Raw genomic sequence first — 22556 nt, 5'->3', positions numbered from 1 at the left:
TTTGATAATTGATGATACTGATTATAGGAGGGGTGTCACCAGCTAGCGTAGCAAGATAGAGGGCAGAGGTGGGAGACTGACTGTCACTGAGGCCACATCTCCTTTCACGGCTGGAGTCTGTCCATAACACGTCCTAATGTTTGGTAACAGTGGAGGGTGGAAAGACGGGTGTAGGAGGGAAGAGGAGGGGTTAGGGTAGAGAGAGAGGTGGGAGAGGAGGTTAGGGAAAACCCCTCATTGACAGGGGTGTGTAAGCAACACGCTCTCCAAGTCTCACATCAGAATTAGACATTCATCCATGCTTCTCAATCCTCAAATTTCAAAGTTATTCCAAACATCACATTTCATAGTGTTCAAGCTTAAGTTTAGGAATTAACTCCATTTTTTAAAGTTTAGGGTTAAGTGTAGGTACTAACTCTGAATTGTTAAGATTATGGTTAAGTGTAGGTATTAACTCAGAATGGTTAAGGTTATGGTTAAGTGTAGGTATTAACTCAGAATGGTTAAGGTAAGTGTTAAGTGTAGGTATTAACACAGAATTGTTAAGGTTAGGGTTAAGTGTAGGTATTAACTCAGAATTGTTAAGGTTAGGGTTAAGTGTAGGTATTAACTCGGAATGGTTATTGTTAGGGTTAAGTGTAGGTATTAACTCGGAATAGTTAAGGTAAGGGTTAAGGTTTGGTATAGGCGAAAAACATAAATAAATAATACATTCTAGTGCTGGATTTGAACAAGCATCCTTTAGGCAGCAGAGGCAGATGCTTACGCCGACCCACCATCCCTGTCGACAACTCCCTAGCAAAGTCGAAACCTACTTGAAGGTAACAGCGCTCACTGTTACCCCTAGTGGCCGGTTTCCAAGTCATCTCCTGACGTCCTTAGACATGGATGGACGTTGAATACTACTAGTATCATGGGTGACCTGGCTGGTGTAAGCGCATCAGCCTGAACTTCACAGCACATTGCTAGAATATGGCACTGCAGCCAGGTTCAACACAGTTCAACACCACACATCTCTCACATACACACACTCATAGTGAAAGTCTACACACCCCTTGCACCATCTTCACATGAATTAAACTAGATCTACACAACCTACTCCACAAATTATAGAACACTTTCCCAATTTATAAAATGTGTCTAAATAAAGATGTGTTGACTATCTATGTCTTCACAGCCCAGAGTTAAAGGAAAAATGCACTCAAAACCACTAATTCCTATAATTTACAGTGTTAAATAATAATTGTACTTTTTACAGTGTTAAATCTTTTTTGTGAACAAATCTTATATTTTGTCGTTATACTAATAAGGTTGGTAGAAACGTGAAAATCTTTGTGGAAGTCAACAACAAAACACACATTGCAATGCTCTCTCTATGGGCTGGCTAGCTAGCTACTTAAACTGAACCAAAATATAAGCGCAACATGCAGCAATTTCAATGATTTTACTGAGTTGCAGTTCATATAAGGAAATCAGTCAATTGAAAAACATTTATTAGTCCCTAATTTATGGATTTCACATGACTGGGCAGGGGTGCAGCCATGGGTGGGCCTGGGAGGGCATAAGCCCCCCACTTTGGCTCAGCCAGGCCCAGCCAACGAGAACGAGTTTTTCCTCACAAAAGGACTTTACTACAGACAGAAATAGTCCTCAGTTTCATCAGCTGTCTGGGTGGCTGGTCTCAGATGTGGAGGTCCTGGGCTGGTGTGGTTACACATGGTCTGCGGTTGTGAGGACGGTTGAACGTACTGCCAAATGATCTAAAATGATGTTGGAGGCGGTTAATGGTAGACCAAGGATTATTAAATTATCTGGCAACAGCTCTGGTGGACATTCTTGCAGTCAGCATGCCAATTGAACGCTCCCTCAAAACTTTGTATTGTATTGTGTGACAAAACTGCAATTATTAACTCTGGAGTGTGAAGACATCTGCAATCAATACGTCTTCACTTCTAATTTTGTATTATTTTTGGAAAGTTTTTATAATTTTTATTTCACTTACAAAATGTGGAGTAGGTTGTGTATATCTGCAGGGAAAAAGATCCATTTGAATCCATTTTTAGATTTCATTTTAAGGAAGCAAAATGTGAAGACTGTGGTGTGTAAACTTTCATTAGTGACTGTATCTCTATGGATGAATATCATGCACAAGTTTATACATTTTTCTCATGGGTTCATCCATCTTTTGTCTATTTCCCTCATGGGTTCATCCATCTTTTGTCTATTTCCCTCATGGGTTCATCCATCTTTTGTCTATTTCCCTCATGGGTTCATCCATCTTTTGTCTATTTCCCTCATGGGTTCATCCATCTTTTGTCTATTTCCCTCATGGGTTCATCCATCTTTTGTCTATTTCCCTCATGGGTTCATCCATCTTTTGTCTATTTCCCTCATGGGTTCATCCATCTTTTGTCTATTTCCCTCATGGGTTCATCCATCTTTGTCTATTTCCCTCATGGGTTCATCCATCTTTTGTCTATTTCCCTCATGGGTTCATCCATCTTTTGTCTATTTCCCTCATGGGTTCATCCATCTTTTGTCTATTTCCCTCATGGGTTCATCCAAATGTTTGTCTATTTCCCTCATGGGTTCATCCATCTTTTGTCTATTTCCCTCATGGGTTCATCCATCTTTTGTCTATTTCCCTCATGGGTTCATCCATCTTTTGTCTATTTCCCTCATGGGTTCATCCATCTTTTGTCTATTTCCCTCATGGGTTCATCCATCTTTTGTCTATTTCCCTCATGGGTTCATCCATCTTTTGTCTATTTCCCTCATGGGTTCATCCATCTTTTGTCTATTTCCCTCATGGGTTCATCCATCTTTTGTCTATTTCCCTCATGGGTTCATCCATCTTTTGTCTATTTCCCTCATGGGTTCATCCAAATGTTTGTCTATTTCCCTCATGGGTTCATCCATCTTTTGTCTATTTCCCTCATGGGTTCATCCATCTTTTGTCTATTTCCCTCATGGGTTCATCCATCTTTTCCCTCATGTTCTCCATTTTTGTCTATTTCCCTCATGGGTTCATCCATCTTTTTCCCTCATGTCTATTTCCCTCATGGGTTCATCCATCTTTTGTCTATTTCCCTCATGGGTTCATCCATCTTTTGTCTATTTCCCTCATGGGTTCATCCATCTTTTGTCTATTTCCCTCATGGGTTCATCCAAATGTTTGTCTATTTCCCTCATGGGTTCATCCATCTTTTGTCTATTTCCCTCATGGGTTCATCCATATTTTGTCTATTTCCCTCATGGGTTCATCCATCTTTTGTCTATTTCCCTCATGGGTTCATCCATCTTTTGTCTATTTCCCTCATGGGTTCATCCATCTTTTGTCTATTTCCCTCATGGGTTCATCCATCTTTTGTCTATTTCCCTCATGGGTTCATCCAAATGTTTGTCTATTTCCCTCATGGGTTCATCCATCTTTTGTATATTTCCCTCATGGGTTCATCCATCTTTTGTCTATTTCCCTCATGGGTTCATCCATCTTTTGTCTATTTCCCTCATGCGTTCATCCAAATGTTTGTCTATCTATCACAAGTCTTCCATCTGGTAAGGATTAGAAAGGTCCATAATGCTCTTTTCTTGCATTCAGAGCAGGCCAGATACAACAGAAAGCATCCATTGAGTTGTCACTGTGTTATTTTTGTTATCACAAGCATTGACCCATGAAAAAACTGCATCTGTTTATTCTGCTGCTATGGTAATCTTATTAGCAGTTGGATGTAGAACTCTGCTGATATTTGCAAGAAGCCATTATGCAGTTATTAATAGACATTATTTCCTATCTCGAGGCAGTGAGAAAGAGTTGAGAGGGAAATAAATGCAATCTCTCATAGAAGTGCCGAACTGAAATCTATACATATTCATGATTCTAGGAAGGTGATTAATTTTCAGCATAAAGGAATGCAAAGGTAAAAAACAACAACATGCAGGCTAGCTCTAGAAAAACTGTAACACTTGAAAATGAACGGCTGAATAAGTCTAAAAGCCGTGGCTAAAGACTTCCTTTTTTCAATGATAACATCTGAGCTCTTAAAGATAGTGATGATGCCTCTTACACACACACTTACACACGCGCATGCTCTGAGGACGCGGTTAAGGATGCCGTCTGGCCGCGCTTAAATGTTGTTCTCACGTCAGCCACGGAGAAGGAGAGCCCAGTTTAAAGAACACAGTTTAAAGTAATACAGAACAATAATTATGTTTCAGTTGTGATGGTGTATATGGACCAAATTATCAGGACATTTTTAGATGTATTTTCCCTTCAAAATTCACCTGAAACAACCATTTCACAGCTATTTAAAACAAAGAATATCACAGGGGATATGCCCCCAAACCCCCCTAGAGGGGGGACACCGGAACCCATTGACTCTGACCTCCCCCCAATATCCAACACAAAGTTACGCCCTTCCACACACATGACCCGCACGCACATACACACACATACGCACACGCACGCACGCACGCACACACACGCACACACACACACACACACACACACACACACACACACACACACACACACACACACACACACACACACACACACACACACACACACACACACACACACACACACACACACACGCACACACACACAAGATGGCTGGGATAGAAAGGTCTCTTCGTTGCTGACTCAAAGTCCACACTGTCAAAAATAACAGACCATCCATACTGGTCACGCTCCCACATTTGTTTGTCTCACATTACTGGAGAGTCTGTAGATCTGCATTCCCCTGGCTTAACCTCTACAACAGTGTGTGTGTGTGTGTGTGTGTGTGTGTGTGTGTGTGTGTGTGTGTGTGTGTGTGTGTGTGTGTGTGTGTGTGTGTGTGTGTGTGTGTGTGTGTGTGTGTGTGTGTGTGTGTGTGTGTGTGTGTGTGTCAGTCACCAGATCTCAACCCATTTGAATACTTATGGGAAATTCTAGAGCAGTGCCTGAGACAGCGTTTTGGACCATCATCAACAAAACAACAAATTATGGAATTTGTCATGGAAGAATGGTGTTGCAGCCCTCCAATAGAGTTCCAGACACTTGTCGAATCTATGCCAAAGTTAATTGAAGCTGTTCTTAAGGCCCTTTTAACACGCTGACTAGACCGGGCATACGCGTGTGCTAATGCGAGAATGTTGATTTTGTCCATCCACACCTGACGCGATCAGGACACGCAGGTTGAAATATCAAAATGAACTCTGAACCAACTATATTCATTTGGGGACAGTTCGAAACGCATTAAACATTCATGGCCATTTAGCTTGCTTGCTGTTGCTAGCTAATTTGTCCTGGGATATAAACATTGGGTTGTTATTTTAGGTCCTCTACTCTGACAATTAATCCACAGAGAAAATGGGAAACCTAGTTAGTTTCTAGTAATCTGTGAAATAAAGAATAAAAAGGAACAGTAAACATTACACTCACAGAAGTTCCAAAATAATATATTATGTATATATACAGTGTTCTAACGATGTGCAAATGGTTAAAGTACAAAAGGGAAAATAAATAAACAGAAATATGGCATTTACACTGGTGTTTGTTCATCACTGATGATCCTTTTCTTGTGGCAATAGGTCTCAAATATTGCTGCTGTGATGGCACACTGTGGTATTTCACCCATTAGATATGGGAGTTTATCAAAATGAGGGTTGGTTTTCGAATTCTTTGTGAATCTGTGTAATCTGAGCGAAATATGTGTCTCTAATATGGTCATATATTTGGCAGGAGGTTAGGAAGTGCAGCTCAGTTTCCACCCCATTTTGTGGGCAGTGGGCACATAGCCTGTCTTCTCTTGAGAGCCAGGTCTGCCTACGGCGGCCTTTCTCAATAGCAAGGCTATGCTCACTGAATCTGTACGTAGTCAAAACATTCCTTAAGTTTGGGTCTGTCACAGTGGTCAGAATATTGTATTCTGCCACTGTGTACTCTCTGTTTAGTTTGCCACTGTGTACCACTGTGTACTCTCCAGCCTAGTTTGCTCTGTTTTTTTGTGAAATCTTTCCAATGTGTCAAGTAATTATGTTTTTGTTTTCTCATTATTTGGTTGGGTCTAATTGTGTTTCTGTCCTGGGGCTCTGTGGGGTCCGATTGTGTTTGTGAACAGAGCCCCAGGACCAGCTTGCTTGGGGGACTCTTCTCTCTGTAAGTGATTGCTTTGTTAGGGAAAGTTTGGGAATCGCTTCCTTTTAGGTGGTTGTAGAATTTAATGACTCTCTTCTGGATTATGGTAATTAGCGGGGATGCGGCTCTGCATGCATTATTTGTTGTTTTACGTTGTACACTGAAGATATTTTTTGCAGATTTCTACATGCAGAGTCTCAATTTGGTGTTTGTCCCATTTTGTGAATTCTTGGTTGGTGAGCAGACCCCAGACCTCACAACCATAAAGGGCAATGGATTCTATAACTGATTCAAGTATTTTTAGCCAGATCCTAATTAGTATGTCGAATTTTATGTTCCTTTTGATGTCATAGAAGGCCGTCTTACCTTGTCTCTCAGATCGTTCACAGCTTTGTGGAAGTTACCAGTGGCGCTGATATTTAGGCCAAGGTATGTATCATTTTTTGTGTGCTCTGGGGCAACGGTGCCTAGTTGGAATTTGCATTTGTGGTCCTGGCCACTGGACCTTTTTTGGAACACCATTATTTTTGTCTTACTGAGATTTACTGTCAGGGCCCAGGTCTGGCAGAATCTGTGCAGAAGATCTAGGTGCTGCTGTAGGTCCTCCTTGGTTGGTGACAGAAGCACAAGATCATCAGCAAACAGTAGACATTTGACTTCAGATTTTAGTAGGGTGAGGCCGGGTGCTGCAGACTGTTCTAGTGCCCTTGCCAATTAGTTGATATATATGTTGAAGAGGGTGGGGTTTAAGCTGCATCCCTGTCTCACCCCACGGCCCTGTGGGAAGACATATGTGTGTTTTTTGCTAATTTAACAGCAGACTTGTTGTTTGTATACATGGATTTTATAATGATGTATGTTTTTCCCCCAACCATATGAGAGAGAGAGAGAGAGAGAGAGAGAGAGAGAGAGAGAGAGAGAGAGAGAGAGAGAGAGAGAGAGAGAGAGAGAGAGAGAGAGAGAGAGAGAGAGAGAGAGAGAGAGAGAGACTCTCTATGTGACATTTCTCCCGAGCCAAACACCAGAGCTTTGGCCCTGGAGCCTGTCTCACACTCAACCTTTCACCTGTCACCCTGTCACCACCCTGTCCCACCCCCTGTATGCTCTCTAGGGGTCTCTAAGCCACTAAGACCTCTCTGTCAGGCTTACAGTATAGGTCAGTGCTTCCACACCTCAGCACTACTGGCCAAGACACCCTGTCTGCTCTCTAAGGCTGTGTATCATTCTCAACCTTTTCACCTAACATTCTGCCTGCTGTGCCACCTAAAGCTCTCTAGAAACATCCAAGCCAAAACTCTAATCCTCACTCTACTCACAAGTTTACGCTTTTCTCGACACTTTACAGGTTCATCAACAATGAGTAAAAATCCACTCTGAATAAACCTTGGCATTGATAAATCAATATGTTATGTAACAATTTCTACATATGTATTAATTGTTTTCTGTGGTCAAATTGCAAGTTCTGGCAGGGTACGTGTGTGTAGATGTCATGCTCTCTGGCAACAGTCCGGTCAGTAGCATGAGGACGGTGGGATGATGAGGGTGCTGGGTAACGGAGAGAGGGAGTGAAGGGAATTCCTGTAGATTCCTGTGGGGCAACTGCAGAAGCAGCACACAGCTCAGAGGGATCGTCTAAGAATAGAAGCAGGGTGATTCAGCAGGGATTTCCTCCTTGCTGACTCCCTCCCCAACCTTACCCCTGCCTCCACCTCCCTCACCCCGTCCCCATCGCCTGATCCCTCTCCTCCCTCACCCCTGCCTGCCTATCACTCACCTCTGCCTCCCCCTCCCTCACTCCTGTCTCTCTCCCTCACCCCTGCCTCCCCCTCTTTCCCCCATGTCCCTTTTTGTCCTTCATACCTCATCTGTCTTCTTTCCATCTCCTCCCTCCCTCCCCTTCTCTCTCCGTCTTATTTATGGAGGGATTAGAAATGTGGCTCCACCTCATGTTGATGACATCACAGACGTGTTCCACTGAGGAATTTTCACACTAAATCCTGTCACTGTGGCCATGCACGCTCTCTCTCTCTCTCTCTCTCTCTCTCTCTCTCTCTCTCTCTCTCTCTCTCTCTCTCTCTCTCTCTCTCTCTCTCTCTCTCTCTCTCTCTCTCTCTCTCCCTCCATGTTCAAACTCTAACCCAATCTGCTGATACTGATGCTAAGTACTCCCCTTATCACCTCTACCATCCCCCTTACCTCATTCCCCTCATCACCTCTTTCAGCTTTTTCTCTCTGCATTAAAAACGGGGCACTATCATACTCTCTCTCCTACTTCCCTTCCTCCTCCTTCTCTCCATGTCCATCTGAGAGTACAGAGAGAGAAAGAGAACCATGCTGTGTTAATTAGGTAAGTGGGCTACAGGCTCTGATGGCAGACGGGTCACTCTCTGGGTTCGACAGCTCTGGTCTGCAGCTGATTTATCGTAGTGTTCATTTAATTCATTAACTAAGTCATTTTTTTCAGTTTGTTACCAGTCTCATAAAATACAAGCATTAACCAATGTTTTCCTTTTCCAATGAATGCTGCTTGGAACTAGTCTATTGATTTCACTGACTGAATTGTGTTAGTTTCATCAGTTTTGGCCAGGGAGCAGTAAGCACGGAAGGGGCAGGCAGACAGGCAGACACAGACAGGTAGGCAGACAGGTGGGCACCTTAAGAAAGAGAGACCTACAGAGCTAGATAAAGACACTTGCTTCTAAAGAGAACAGTCCTTTGAGATTCACATTCCAAGACCAGGGCATCCCCACCCACCACACATGCCAACGTGGGCTGAACCAACCACTAACCACCATCCTGCCCAGCCCAGGCAGAGCTCTCTCACACTGTGAGGTCTGTCTGGGAAAGGCTGTCAGCGAGGTGCCCTACCCATCCCTGAGCTCTAAGGTTACCAGGGCAGATCCCACAGGCACCACAACACTGTGTGTGTGTGTGTGTGTGTGTGTGTGTGTGTGTGTGTGTGTGTGTGTGTGTGTGTGTGTGTGTGTGTGTGTGTGTGTGTGTGTGTGTGTGTGTGTGTGTGTGTGTGTGTGTGTGTGTGTGTGTGTGTGTGTGTGTGTGTGTGTGTGTGTGTGTGTGTGGCAACACCACATGTTCAAACAGCAAGGTATTATCTGCTGTAATTATAGAAAGTAATTATGTCATAATTATATATTGTATATATCTATTGTGTCTGCCTTTGCTGGCTTTCTAATGCCAATATTTTCAGACTGTGCCCTGTCAGTGCTGTGCTAACATGAGAAGCATAGTTCTCCAGCATGACTCAGAGTGGGTAGAGGTGTGCCAGGCAGGGCACTGGGAAACTTCCAAGGCTGAAGCATTGTTTGTCAATGGTAATGGTACATCTGGGAGCAGTAATACTGTGTCCACCATCATTACTATTCTCAAGTGTGGCAGAGCAGCCATATGTCTGTAAGGATCTCTTTTGTAATGGAGATTTAATTTAATTTAAGCTAATCTTGGGTAAAATAAAAAGATACAATTAGCATGACTCATTTGTGCCCATTAAAATGTCCTGGAGCTGAAAGTTGCAGTACGACTGCTGTCATGGACCCTTCTGTTTTGACCTCTGAATCTGTACTGTTAACATGGCCAGTAATGTATATCACTGTGTGTTTATGTTTGGAAGTGGAACACAGAGGGGACTTTTGTCTACTGGAGGTGTTGAGGGCTGTGTGTGTGTGTGTGTGTGTGTGTGTGTGTGTGTGTGTGTGTGTGTGTGTGTGTGTGTGTGTGCGTGCGTGCGTGCGTGCGTGCGTGCGTGCGTGCGTGCGTGCGTGTGTGTGTGTGTGAGTACGCAGGCTATACTAGGACTCTAGAGGCCCCACGGCCTGGTTTTTAGAGAAAGACCAGAAGCAATTTTAACTTCCTGCATTGTTTTTTTTAGGAACAGAACTTCAAATGCTGTAAGAAGCCAGCTGCCAAGTACAGCTAAATACACACACACACACACACACACACACACACACACACACACACACACACACACACACACACACACACACACACACACACACACACACACACACACACACACACACACACACACACACACACACACACACACACACACACACGTCAGTACATTTCCATGTAAATGTTGTGGCTCCAAAGGCTCTGAGGGTTTAGTCCTCCGCCCTTCCCAGAGTTCCCTGTTCCCACTAGCTCCATTCCAGTGTATGGTCATCTGGTGAATATCTCTCCTCCTGCCTCTATAATCAGGCATTGTGTGGACCATGGAGGGCTCAGAGAAGACCCTGAGTGACGCAGGCCTTTAAGGGTTTTCCTCCCTAGCTGCCAAGCTGCTCCCAGCAATGCCACAGAGAGAAAGGACTGCCTATTCCAACATTGATATCACACTCCACAATTATAATACAGCTCTGCCAAACAGAGTTATGCACACACACACACACACACACACACACACACACACACACACACACACACACACACACACACACACACACACACACACACACACACACACACACACACACACATACACAATCTCCCAAACATCCCACCACAGAACTATATTTAAACCAAATAAAATAGTTTGTTTTACACACATGCTAGCGCAACTACCCCCCAGTCTCTCTGCAGAATTAGATATTATCCACGTTTTGCCAAATGTCAAATTTAGAAGTTTCTCCAAACATAAAATTTCAAAGTGTTTTGGACACCCTGGGTTGCTCCTCCTGCTCGGCATTGTTCCATTTCTCCAAAACATAAAATGTCGAAGTTGCTCCATATGTCAAATTTAGAAGTTAAGAGTTATGGTTTTGGATAGGGTTCAAACATAAAGTTTAGGCATTCATTCCAAATGGTTAAGTTAACGGTTATGGTTTGGGATAGGGTTTAATAAAAAGAAAGTGTGTCCACCACATGGGATTATGCTAAAACGCCACCCCCATCCACAACACCCAAGCAAAACCGAAGCCAACTTGATGGTAATAGCACTCACTGTTGCCCCTAGTGGCCGATTTTGAATTAATTTACAGATGTCCACAGGACATGGATAGACATCCAATTTGGAAGTCACTCTTGAGCAATCTGCCTGGCCAAGTCATGTCTTCTGTCCTAAGGAAATGAAAGTTAGGAAAATTCTGCCAGTCCAGCAGAAAGAGAGGCCACTTTGGTCACGGGTAAGCATGTGTGGTGGTTTCACATTTTTATTGTGGTGTATTGGTGTGTCTGTGTGTGTGTGAAACGTTTGTGTGCGTGTGTGTGAATGCTTGCGTGTGTGCATAGGGCAGACCCAGGCTCTAAACCATAAAGTGGTCACTCAGGCCCAGTTTGACTCTTTCCTGACTGGCTTTTATGATTCCTGCAGTATGTTTTTCTTCGGGATGCATTGTTCCTCTGTTCTCAGTCTAGCTCAGTTCTACCAGGTGTGTTTCTGTGTGTGTGTGTGTGTGTGTGTGTGTGTGTGTGTGTGTGTGTGTGTGTGTGTGTGTGTGTGTGTGTGTGTGTGTGTGTGTGTGTGTGTGTGTGTGTGTGTGTGTGTGTGTGTGTGTGTGTGTGTGTGTGTGTGTGTGTGTGTGTGTGTGTGTGTGTGTGTGTGTGTGTGTGTGTGTGTGTGTGTGTGTGTGTGTGTGTGTGTGTGTGTGTGTGTGTGTGTGTGCGTGTGTGTGTGTGTGTTCAACAGGTTCAGAACACAATGTTCTTTTCATTCAACAAGATTTGTGTGTGTGTTCAACAGGTTCAGAACACCATGTTCTTTTCATTCAATAAGATGTGTGTGTGTGTGTCCAGAACATCATGTTCTTTTCATTCAACAAGATCCGCTCCCTTTTTATATTTTTACACATTGAACCACTTTGTGTCCTGTGGGTTTCAGATGAGCCCTGTAGGTTGTTGAACTCTGTTGAACAGGACCTCTCCCCTACTGAGTACATGTTGGGCCAACACTCAAATTTGAACCCCAGTACCCACTGGATAGATTGCAATGTGACAATAGATCACACACAAATATAAATATATATAGTACCCGTCAAAAGTTTGGACACACCTGCTCATTCAAAGGTTTATCTTTATATTTAAAATGTTCTACATTGTAGAATAATTGTGAAGACATCAAAACTATAAAATAACATATATGGAATCATGTAGTAACCAAAAAAGCGTTAAAAACAAATAAAAATATATTATATTTGAGAATCTTCAAAGTTGCCACTCTTCGCCTTGATGACTGTTTTGCATACTGTTGGATGGGCCATTTTGGATGAGATGGGCCATTTTGGATGGGATGGGCCATTTTGGATGGGATGGGCCATTTTGCATTATATATATATATATATATATGCCATTTATATATGCCATTTAGCAGACGCTTTTATCCAAAGCGACTTACATTTACATTCTACGTATGGGTGGTCCTGGGAATTGAACCCACTACCCTGGCGTTACAAGCACCATGCTCTACCAACTGAGCTACAGAAGGACCACATTAAATGTTGACCCTTTAAAATGTGTTTGCCAATTACATTTTAAGAATGTATTCTGTGCTAATAGGTAATGAAGTGTTAAGAAACATTAATGCATCTGGTATTTCTGATGTATGAGAACAAAGTCAAGTTTTTTTCCTTCTGCTAATTTGGGTCCTTCTGTTCTCACCTACACTAGGCTAATAGAACACAAAATTGGCCCTCAATAATCCTTAACGAGCAGATAATCTCAGTAAGGATGAACAAAATGCTTTGAAGGAACTGAAATGTAAGGACCGACGCTGGAGAGGAGAAGCAAGTATGGGGAGTAGAACATTTAATATGGAAAATACATCAAACAGCGTGAAACAGCCACCTGGCTTCCCACCTGGGCGAGCCTGACGGGCCAGCCGAGGCCTGGGCGCTGGACCAGCCGGCAGGGGCGTGACATCTCCTCGAACCGGCAGGGGCATGCGAGCCTGACGGGCCAGCCGAGGCCTGGGCGCTGGACCAGCCGGCAGGGGCGTGACATCTCCACGAACCGGCAGGGGCATGCGAGCCTGACGAGCCAGCCGAGGCCTGGGCGCTGGACCAGCCGGCAGGGGCGTGACATCTCCACGAACCGGCAGGGGCATGCGAGCCTGACGGGCCGGCCGAGGCCTGGGCGCTGGACCAGCCGGCAGGGGAGTGACATCTCCACGAACCGGCAGGGGCATGCGAGCCTGATGGGCCGGCCGAGGCCTGGGCGCTGGACCAGCCGGCAGGGGCGTGACATCTCCACGAACCGGCAGGGGCATGCGAGCCTGACGGGCCGGCCGAGGAATGGGCGCTGGACCAACCGGCAGGGGCGGGACATCTCCACGAACCGGCAGGGGCATGCGAGCCTGACGTGCCAGCCGAGGCCTGGGCGCTGGACCAGCCGGCAGGGGCGTGACATCTCCACGAACCGGCAGGGGCATGGGAGCCTGGCAAACCGGCTGAGGCATGGGAGCCTGACGACCCGGTTGAGGCGTGACAGCCTGATGATCCCGCTGGAATGTGGGAGCCTGATGAGCTGACTGAAGCGTAGTTGCTTGGCGAGCTGGCTGAGGCGTAAAACCCTGGCGAGACGGCTGAGGCCTGACATGGGATGGGCGTCTGCCGAGCCAACCAGGACAACAAAACCTCCCGAGCCAGCTAGGACGTGGAAGCCCGACTAGCTTCCACTTACAGGCCACCCCAGGTGGTGAGGGTAGGCAACAGCATCTCCACCCCGCTGATCCTCAACACTGGGGGCCCACAAGGGTGTGTTCTCAGCCCTCTCCTGTACTCCCTGTTCCTCCATGACTGCATGGCCATGCACGCCTCCAACTCAATCATCAAGTTTGCAGACGACACTACAATGGTAGGCTTGATTACCAACAATGACGAGACAACCTACAGGGAGGAGGTGAGGGCCCTCGGAGTGTGGTGTCAGGAAAATAACCTCACACTCAACGTCAACAAAACAAAGGAGATGATCGTGGACTTCAGGAGACAGCAGATGGAGCACCCCCCTATCCACATCGTCAGGACAGTAGTGGAGAAGGTGGAACGTTTTCAGTTCCTCGGCGTACACATCACGGACAAACTGAAATGGTCCACCCATACAGACAGCATGGTGAAGAAGGTGCAACAGCGCCTCTTCAACCTCAGGAGGCTGAAGAAATTTGGCTTGTCACCAAAAACACTCACAAACTTTTATCACCGGCTGGTACGGCAAACTGCTCCACCCACAACCGCAAGGCTCTCCAGAGGATAGTGAGGTCTGGACAACGCATCACCGGGAGCAAACTACCTGCCCTCCAGGACACCTACACCACCCAATGTCACAGGAAGGCCAAAAAGATCATCAAGGACAACAACCACCCGAGCCACTGCCTGTTCACCCAGCTATCATCCAGAAGGCGAGGTCAGTACAGGTGCGTCAAAGCAGGGACCGAAAAGCTGTTTTTCAGTCTCTATCTCAAGGACATCAGACTGTTAAACAGCCATCACTAACATTGAGTGGCTGCTGCTAACATACTGACTCGACTTCTTGGCACTAACGGAAACATGGATCACCACAGACAACACTGCTACTCCTACTGCTCTCTCTTCGTCCGCCCACGTGTTCTCGCACACCCCGAGAGCTTCTGGTCAGCGGGGTGGTGGCACCGGGATCCTCATCTCTCCCAAGTGGTCATTCTCTCTTTCTCCCCTACCCATCTGTCTATCGCCTCCTTTGAATTCCATGCTGTCACAGTTACCAGCCCTTTCAAGCTTAACATCCTTATCATTTATCGCCCTCCAGGTTCCCTCGGAGAGTTCATCAATGAGCTTGATGCCTTGATAAGCTCCTTTCCTGAGGACGGCTCACCTCTCACAGTTCTGGGCGACTTTAACCTCCCCACGTCTACCTTTGACTCATTCCTCTCTGCCTCCTTCTTTCCACTCCTCTCCTCTTTTGACCTCACCCTCTCACCTTCCCCCCCTACTCACAAGGCAGGCAATACGCTCGACCTCATCTTTACTAGATGCCGTTCTTCCACTAACCTCATTGCAACTCCCCTTCAAGTCTCCGACCACTACCTTGTATCCTTTTCCCTCTCGCTCTCATCCACCACCTCCCACACTGCCCCTACTCAGATGGTATCGCGCCGTCCCAACCTTCGCTCTCTCTCCCCCGCTACTCTCTCCTCTTCCATCCTATCATCTCTTCCCTCCGCTCAAACCTTCTCCAACCTATCTCCTGATTCTGCCTCCTCAACCCTCCTCTCCTCCCTCTCTGCATCCTTTGACTCTCTATGTCCCTTATCCTCCAGGCCGGCTCGGTCCTCCCCTCCCGCTCCGTGGCTCGATGACTCATTGCGAGCTCACAGAACAGGCCTCCGGGCAGCCGAGCGGAAATGGAGGAAAACTCTCCTCCCTGCGGACCTGGCATCCTTTCACTCCCTCCTCTCTACATTTTCCTCCTCTGTCTCTGCTGCTAAAGCCACTTTCTACCACGCTAAATTCCAAGCATCTGCCTCTAACCCTAGGAAGCTCTTTGCCACCTTCTCCTCCCTCCTGAATCCTCCCCCCCCCCCTCCTCCCTCTCTGCAGACGACTTCGTCAACCATTTTGAAAAGAAGGTCGACGACATCCGATCCTCGTTTGCTAAGTCAAACGACACCGCTGGTTCTGCTCACACTGCCCTACCCTGTGCTCTAACCTCTTTCTCCCCTCTCTCTCCAGATGAAATCTCGTGTCTTGTGACGGCCGGCCGCCCAACAACCTGCCCGCTTGACCCTATCCCCTCCCCTCTTCTCCAGACCATTTCCGGAGACCTTCTCCCTTACCTCACCTCGCTCACCAACTCATCACTGACCGCTGGCTACGTCCCTTCCGTCTTCAAGAGAGCGAGAGTTGCACCCCTTCTGAAAAAACCTACACTCGATCCCTCCGATGTCAACAATTACAGACCAGTATCCCTTCTTTCTTTTCTCTCCAAAACTCTTGAACGTGCCGTCCTTGGCCAGCTCTCCCGCTATCTCTCTCTGAATGACCTTATTGATCCAAATCAGTCAGGTTTCAAGACTAGTCATTCAACTGAGACTGCTCTCCTCTGTATCACGGAGGCGCTCCGCACTGCTAAAGCTAACTCTCTCTCCTCTGCTCTCATCCTTCTAGATCTATCGGCTGCCTTCGATACTGTAAACCATCAGATCCTCCTCTCCACCCTCTCCGAGTTGGGCATCTCCGGCGCGGCCCACGCTTGGATTGCGTCCTACCTGACAGGTCGCTCCTACCAGGTGGCGTGGCGAGAATCTGTCTCCTCACCACGCGCTCTCACCACTGGTGTCCCCCAGGGCTCTGTGCTAGGCCCTCTCCTATTCTCGCTATACACCAAGTCACTTGGCTCTGTCATAACCTCACATGGTCTCTCCTATCATTGCTATGCAGACGACACACAACTAATCTTCTCCTTTCCCCCTTCTGATGACCAGGTGGCGAATCGCATCTCTGCATGTCTGGCAGACATATCAGTGTGGATGACGGATCACCACCTCAAGCTGAACCTCGGCAAGACGGAGCTGCTCTTCCTCCCGGGGAAGGACTGCCCGTTCCATGATCTCGCCATCACGGTTGACAACTCCATTGTGTCCTCCTCCCAGAGCGCTAAGAACCTTGGTGTGATCCTGGACAACACCCTGTCATTCTCAACCAACATCAAGGCGGTGGCCCGTTCCTGTAGGTTCATGCTCTACAACATCCGCAGAGTACGACCCTGCCTCACACAGGAAGCGGCGCAGGTCCTAATCCAGGCACTTGTCATCTCCCGTCTGGATTACTGCAACTTGCTGTTGGCTGGGCTCCCTGCCTGTGCCATTAAACCCCTTCAACTCATCCAGAACGCCGCAGCCCGTCTGGTGTTCAACCTTCCCAAGTTCTCCACGTCACCCCGCTCCTCCGTTCTCTCCACTGGCTTCCAGTTGAAGCTCGCATCCGCTACAAGACCATGGTGCTTGCCTACGGAGCTGTGAGGGGAACGGCACCTCAGTACCTCCAGGCTCTGATCAGGCCCTACACCCAAACAAGGGCACTGCGTTCATCCACCTCTGGCCTGCTCGCCTCCCTACCACTGAGGAAGTACAGCTCCCGCTCAGCCCAGTCAAAACTGTTCGCTGCTCTGGCCCCCCAATGGTGGAACAAACTCCCTCACGACGCCAGGACAGCGGAGTCAATCACCACCTTCCGGAGACACCTGAAACCCCACCTCTTTAAGGAATACCTAGGATAGGATAAGTATTCCCTCCCCCGCCCCTTTAAGATTTAGATGCACTATTGTAAAGTGACTGTTCCACTGGATGTCATAAGGTGAATGCACCAATTTGTAAGTCGCTCTGGATAAGAGCGTCTGCTAAATGACTTAAATGTAAATGTAAAATCTCTAGCCATACACAACCATGTGAATGTGACCAATAAAATTTGATTTGAGCTGGCTTAGCCACCCCCGGTTCCATCGGCGGCGGCCGCTGGACCCAACGACACCACCAACCGGAAAGCCAGCACTCCCCGATGCTTCGTATGATGGCTTCAGGATTCTGTAAGGACCGACACTGCATAGGAGAAGCAGGTACGAGGAGTAGAACATTTCATATGGAACAGACATCAAACAGGACAGTGCAAAGACAAAGGGACATTAATCCTGAAACAGGGAATAGAGCTTGGGAACAGACAGTTATAGGGGGGGTAATGACTCAGGTGATTGAGTCCAGGTGAGTCCAATAATCGCTGATATGCGTGACGAGGGAGGGCAGGTGTGCATACTGATGGTGGTGGGAGTGCGTAATGCTGGGGAGACTGGCACCTTCGAGGCCAGGGAGGGGAAGAGGGAGCAGGTGTGACAGAAAGACAATACAGATATTTAGATTTTTTAAAATGATATTGTGGTAGTAAGCAGGGAACAATACGATAGTGAGGTCTCTGACAGAAGTTCTATGTTCCTCTACGTTCCAACACCATGGACAGAATAAAAAATATTATAGATAACATTGATAACGTTCTTTCAGAGGGTTGGATAACGGAAACGAAGAAGGACTTTCAATAATTGATCATAGCTTTCACCTGGATTCACCTGATCAGTCTATGTCATTGTGTAAGGTACTGGGTGTCGTGAGGGTGAATTCAGGTGCAGGAAAGCAGAGAGTTCAATATAGTGATCCTTTAATGCATAAACCACGGCCACCCCACTTTTGGGTGCTCAAACAAAATGTCCCAGACACAGGGAACGAAAACAGTCCAGCACTAAATACACGAACACATTCGTCTGTAGCAAACACCAGGGTTACAATGATCAATCCTGCACAAAGAAACGGGCGGGCCGGCTGACAAATAAAGCCCAACTAATACAACCAACTCAAAACAGGTGTAATCAATAAACACATAAGGAGGGGGAGAAAAGAATCAGTGGCAGCTAGTAGGCCGGCGACGACGTCCGCCGAGCGCCACCCGAACGGGAAGGGTCGTGACACATTGAAAGAGCAGGTGTCCTTAATGTTTTGTATATTCAGTAAAACATTTGGCCACACCTACTCAATCCAGGGTTTTTCTTTATTTTGACTATTTTCCACTTTGTAGAGTAATAGTGAAGACATCAAAACTATGAAATAACACATATGGATCATGTAGTAACCAAAAAATACTTTTTTTTTCATACTTTTTGGAGAAATGTCCTCTGGTCTGATGAAACAAAAATAGAACTGTTTGGCCATAATGACCATCGTTATGTTTGGAGGAAAAAGGGGGAGTTTTGCAAGCTGGAGAACACCATCTCAAGGTGGCAGCATCATGTTATGGGGGTGCTTTGCTGCAGGAGGGACTAGTGCACTTCACAAAATAGATGGCATCATGAGGAGAGAAAATTATGTGGATATATGGAAGCAACATCTCAAGACATCAATCAGGAAGTTAAAGCTTGGTCACAAATTGGTCTTCCAAGTGGACAATGACCCCAAGCATACATTCAAAGTAGTGGCAAAATGATACAACAAGTACAACAAATTCAATGTATTGGAGTGGCCATCACAAAGCCTTGACCTCAATCCTATAGAACATTTGTGGGCAGAACTGAAAAAACGTGTGCGAGCAAAGAGGCCTTCAAACCTGACTCAGTTACACCAGCTCTGTCAGGAGGAATGGGCCAATTTATTGTGGGAAGCTTGAGGAAGGCTACCCGAAAAGTTTGACCCAAGTTAAATAATGTAAAGGCTATGCTACTAAATACTAATTAGAGTGTATGTAAACTTCTGACCCACTGGCAATGTGATGGAAAAAATAAAAGCTTAAATAAATCATTCTCTCTTCTATTATTCTGACATTTCACATTCTTAAAATAAAGCGATGATCCTAACTGACCTTAAACAGGGAATTTTTACTAGGATTAAATGTCAGGAATGGTGGAAAACTGAGTTTAAATGTATTTGGCTAAGGTGTGTAAACTTCCGACTTCAACTGTAAATGAGATTCTTCAAAGTAGCCACCCTGTCACACCCTGATCTTTTTCACCTGTCTTTGTGCTTGTCTCCACCCCCCTCCAGGTGTCATCTATCTTCCCCAATTTCCCCGGTGCATTCATACCTGTGTTCTCTGTTTGTCTGTTGCCAGTTCATCTTGTCTCGTCAAGCCATACAGCCTTCACCTTGCCCCCTACACCCTACATGTTGCACCCTACACCCTGCACCTTTCCCTCTGCACCCTACACCCTGTCTGTCAGTCTGATCAGAGGATAATTAGGGAAAATCAAGCAACATGTTTTTTGTTGTTGTAATGGAAGCAGAGCTGTGCTAATACTAACACACACTGTTTGAGTTTGGCGCAAAGCAGGGTCCTACTCCCCTGTCAAAATACCTTGACACACACACAAGGCAGAATAACACACACACACCGTAGAATAACACGCACGAATGGCAGAATAACACACACACCACAGAATAACACACAAACACACAAACCCCAAAAGGTCAACACTCCACCTGTGTAGTGCAGCGTTCTGCCCTCGCTGAAGTCGGCTGGAGTTTCCATATGATGTGATTAGAAAGCAATTAGCTGTCTGACGGCTCTGACCCAAGACAAACCGCGGCTTTATTAAAACATAACAAATTACCTCATTTAGACATCAGGTGGAAAAAAACACAGCCCAATGGTTTAGAAACACAAATATATTAAGATGGGTGGACTATTATACAATGAAACTGGGTTTTGGAAGCATAACAGAGCATAACATAGTATAACAGAGCATAACAGAGCATAGCAGAGCATAACAGAGCATAACATAGTATAACATAGTATAACAGAGCATAACAGAGCATAACATAGTATAACAGAGCATAACAGAGCATAGCAGAGCATAACAGAGCATAACATAGTATAACAGAGCAAAACAGAGCATAACAGAGCATAACATAGTATAACAGAGCATAACAGAGCATAGCAGAGCATAACAGAGCATAACATAGTATAACAGAGCAAAACAGAGCATAACAGAGCAAAACAGAGCATAACAGAGCATAACATAGTATAACAGAGCATAACAGAGCATAACAGAGTATAACAGAGCATAACAGAGCATAGCATAGTATAACAGAGCATAACAGAGCATAACAGAGCATAACAGCAGGGAATTTGATCCTAATATTGATGTACGGCAGTGCTTTACCAAAACTCTAAATCGCTATTTTAGTTTAGTGACCATATTCACAGCTATTTTAGTTTGGAGTTAAAGGATCAGGCTAACAGTTAAAGGATCAGGCTAACAGAGATGGATGTGTGTGTCTGGCTTATCAGAGTATAAATATGAATGGTAATCCACTTTAGAGCCATTCTATCATTACTCACAGTATTACTCAGTGTCCTGCATGGTGTGAGAAATGCAGTCTAGCTGGCTAATAACACTGAATACTACTAAGGCTTTGAAGTGTTTGGGTGTGAGTGGGCTGTAGGCCTACAGTATGATGCGGGACTGTATGTGTATACAGAGGTATGCCTGCATTATATGCTGGCGACCAGAGAGAGCATGGTTTGTGAAGATATTGTATTGTAGTGTCACCCAAATAAAGCTCTGTTGGTTTTGGTCTTACTCAAGGCTGCAATATCTTAGCTAGAGCAAAAATGAAAGCATTTGATAATGAGGCAAGTAATACCGCTTGAGTGACTGTAAACAATAGGCACAACAAATATGTTACAAAGGAATTAGCATTATAGTTTGGACTGTAAATGACATCTTTTAAAAAAGTGCTATGGGCTTAGCCTAGCTAAGTTCTGTGACACACTTCATTGTGAAGGTGATTTTCCATCCACACACAGCCTCAAGCCCCTGGGAAATGGAAATCACCTTCCCTACACTTGGCAACCCAGCTAGTGTAGCTTACCATAATTTTAGCGAGAGGCAAGCCAGCACTAGGTTAGGGGTGTTAAGGAGAGAGAGCTAAACGCTAAAAGCTAATCGCTAAGCTTTTGGGATGTCCTCTCAGCTTTGTGTTTTTTTTAGCATGAGTTTTGACGCTGCTGTGAAGTATTTTCAGATAGTTGGAATAGCTTCAAACATAGTTAAATATATATATTTTTTCCCACTCCATGCATATATATGTAAGCCTCTTGTTGTGATATTAACCTCTTAATTTCAATTGCATTTACACTTGTGGTTCTGCTGAACTGTAAGCAGGAAAGCCCCATTTAAATCTTTACTGGCATTGAAATCTTTACACGCCAGAGACCTACTGTATCTATACCCCTCAGTGATAAACATAACAGTGTAGGCCTGTCTGCTAATCTGCATTGGGCAGAAACTACCATTAAACTCATGCAGAATGCATAGTTTATATGGACTATTCCTGGTTAACTCTGGACTACCCCCACTTCCCCTAATCCTCTCCTCTTCTCTTCCCTTCATTATTTCTGCATTTGTCTATCGACGTGAATTGCAAAAACAGTTTCTCTCTCTGTGCACGGTTCACTGGATATTTACTTTCTTTCTCTCTTCTTTCCTCCCCAGACCTCCCTCTCTCTACATGGTTCACTGGATATTTTGCGTTCTCTCTTTCACCAAGGCTGCAGGTGTTGTGTTGAATAACAACAATAATAAGTTGTTAATGACATCACTCTCTCTCCCTGTCCCTCATTGAATGTTGTGGCTGATGATCTTTCCCGGGTTTCAGAGGGTATCTCTGGGTTTACTGTATGCACACACATACGTAAACAGATGCAAACACACAGACACACAAACACACAGACACACAAACACACAGACACACAAACACACAGACACACAAACACACAGTCTTAACACAATCATTAATCAGTCACTGTGCGTGAGGCCAAGGCCGAGAGCTGAGCAGAGAAGCAAGAGGACTTTGCCAAAAGCAGCAGTAGCTACCCATAAAAACATCTGCCAAAAATGTTCTGCAGTTGGCAAGTATTGTCCCTGTATCATTCCAGTATTGTCACATATTTTTCCTTGATGTTTTCCT

The 22556-nt window shown here is 45.5% G+C and overlaps 1 protein-coding gene across 1 annotated transcript in view; it reads right to left on the bottom strand.

Annotated features, from left to right (window-relative positions):
- The window catches only part of LOC123997228 (vegetative cell wall protein gp1-like), a 42239-nt gene extending 28704 nt beyond the window's left edge, over nt 1–13535 (bottom strand). The window contains exon 1 of the mRNA XM_046301390.1: nt 12938–13535. Coding sequence (XP_046157346.1) covers nt 12938–13535 — 598 coding nt within the window. The remainder of the gene's footprint in view (nt 1–12937) is intronic.
- Between the last annotated feature and the right edge of the window lie 9021 nt (nt 13536–22556).

Source organism: Oncorhynchus gorbuscha, linkage group LG15 (genome assembly GCF_021184085.1).
Source record: "Oncorhynchus gorbuscha isolate QuinsamMale2020 ecotype Even-year linkage group LG15, OgorEven_v1.0, whole genome shotgun sequence".
Taxonomy (NCBI): Eukaryota; Metazoa; Chordata; class Actinopteri; order Salmoniformes; family Salmonidae; genus Oncorhynchus; species Oncorhynchus gorbuscha.
Note: the sequence above shows the minus strand (reverse complement) of the source record. Positions and strands in the feature narration are given on the sequence as shown.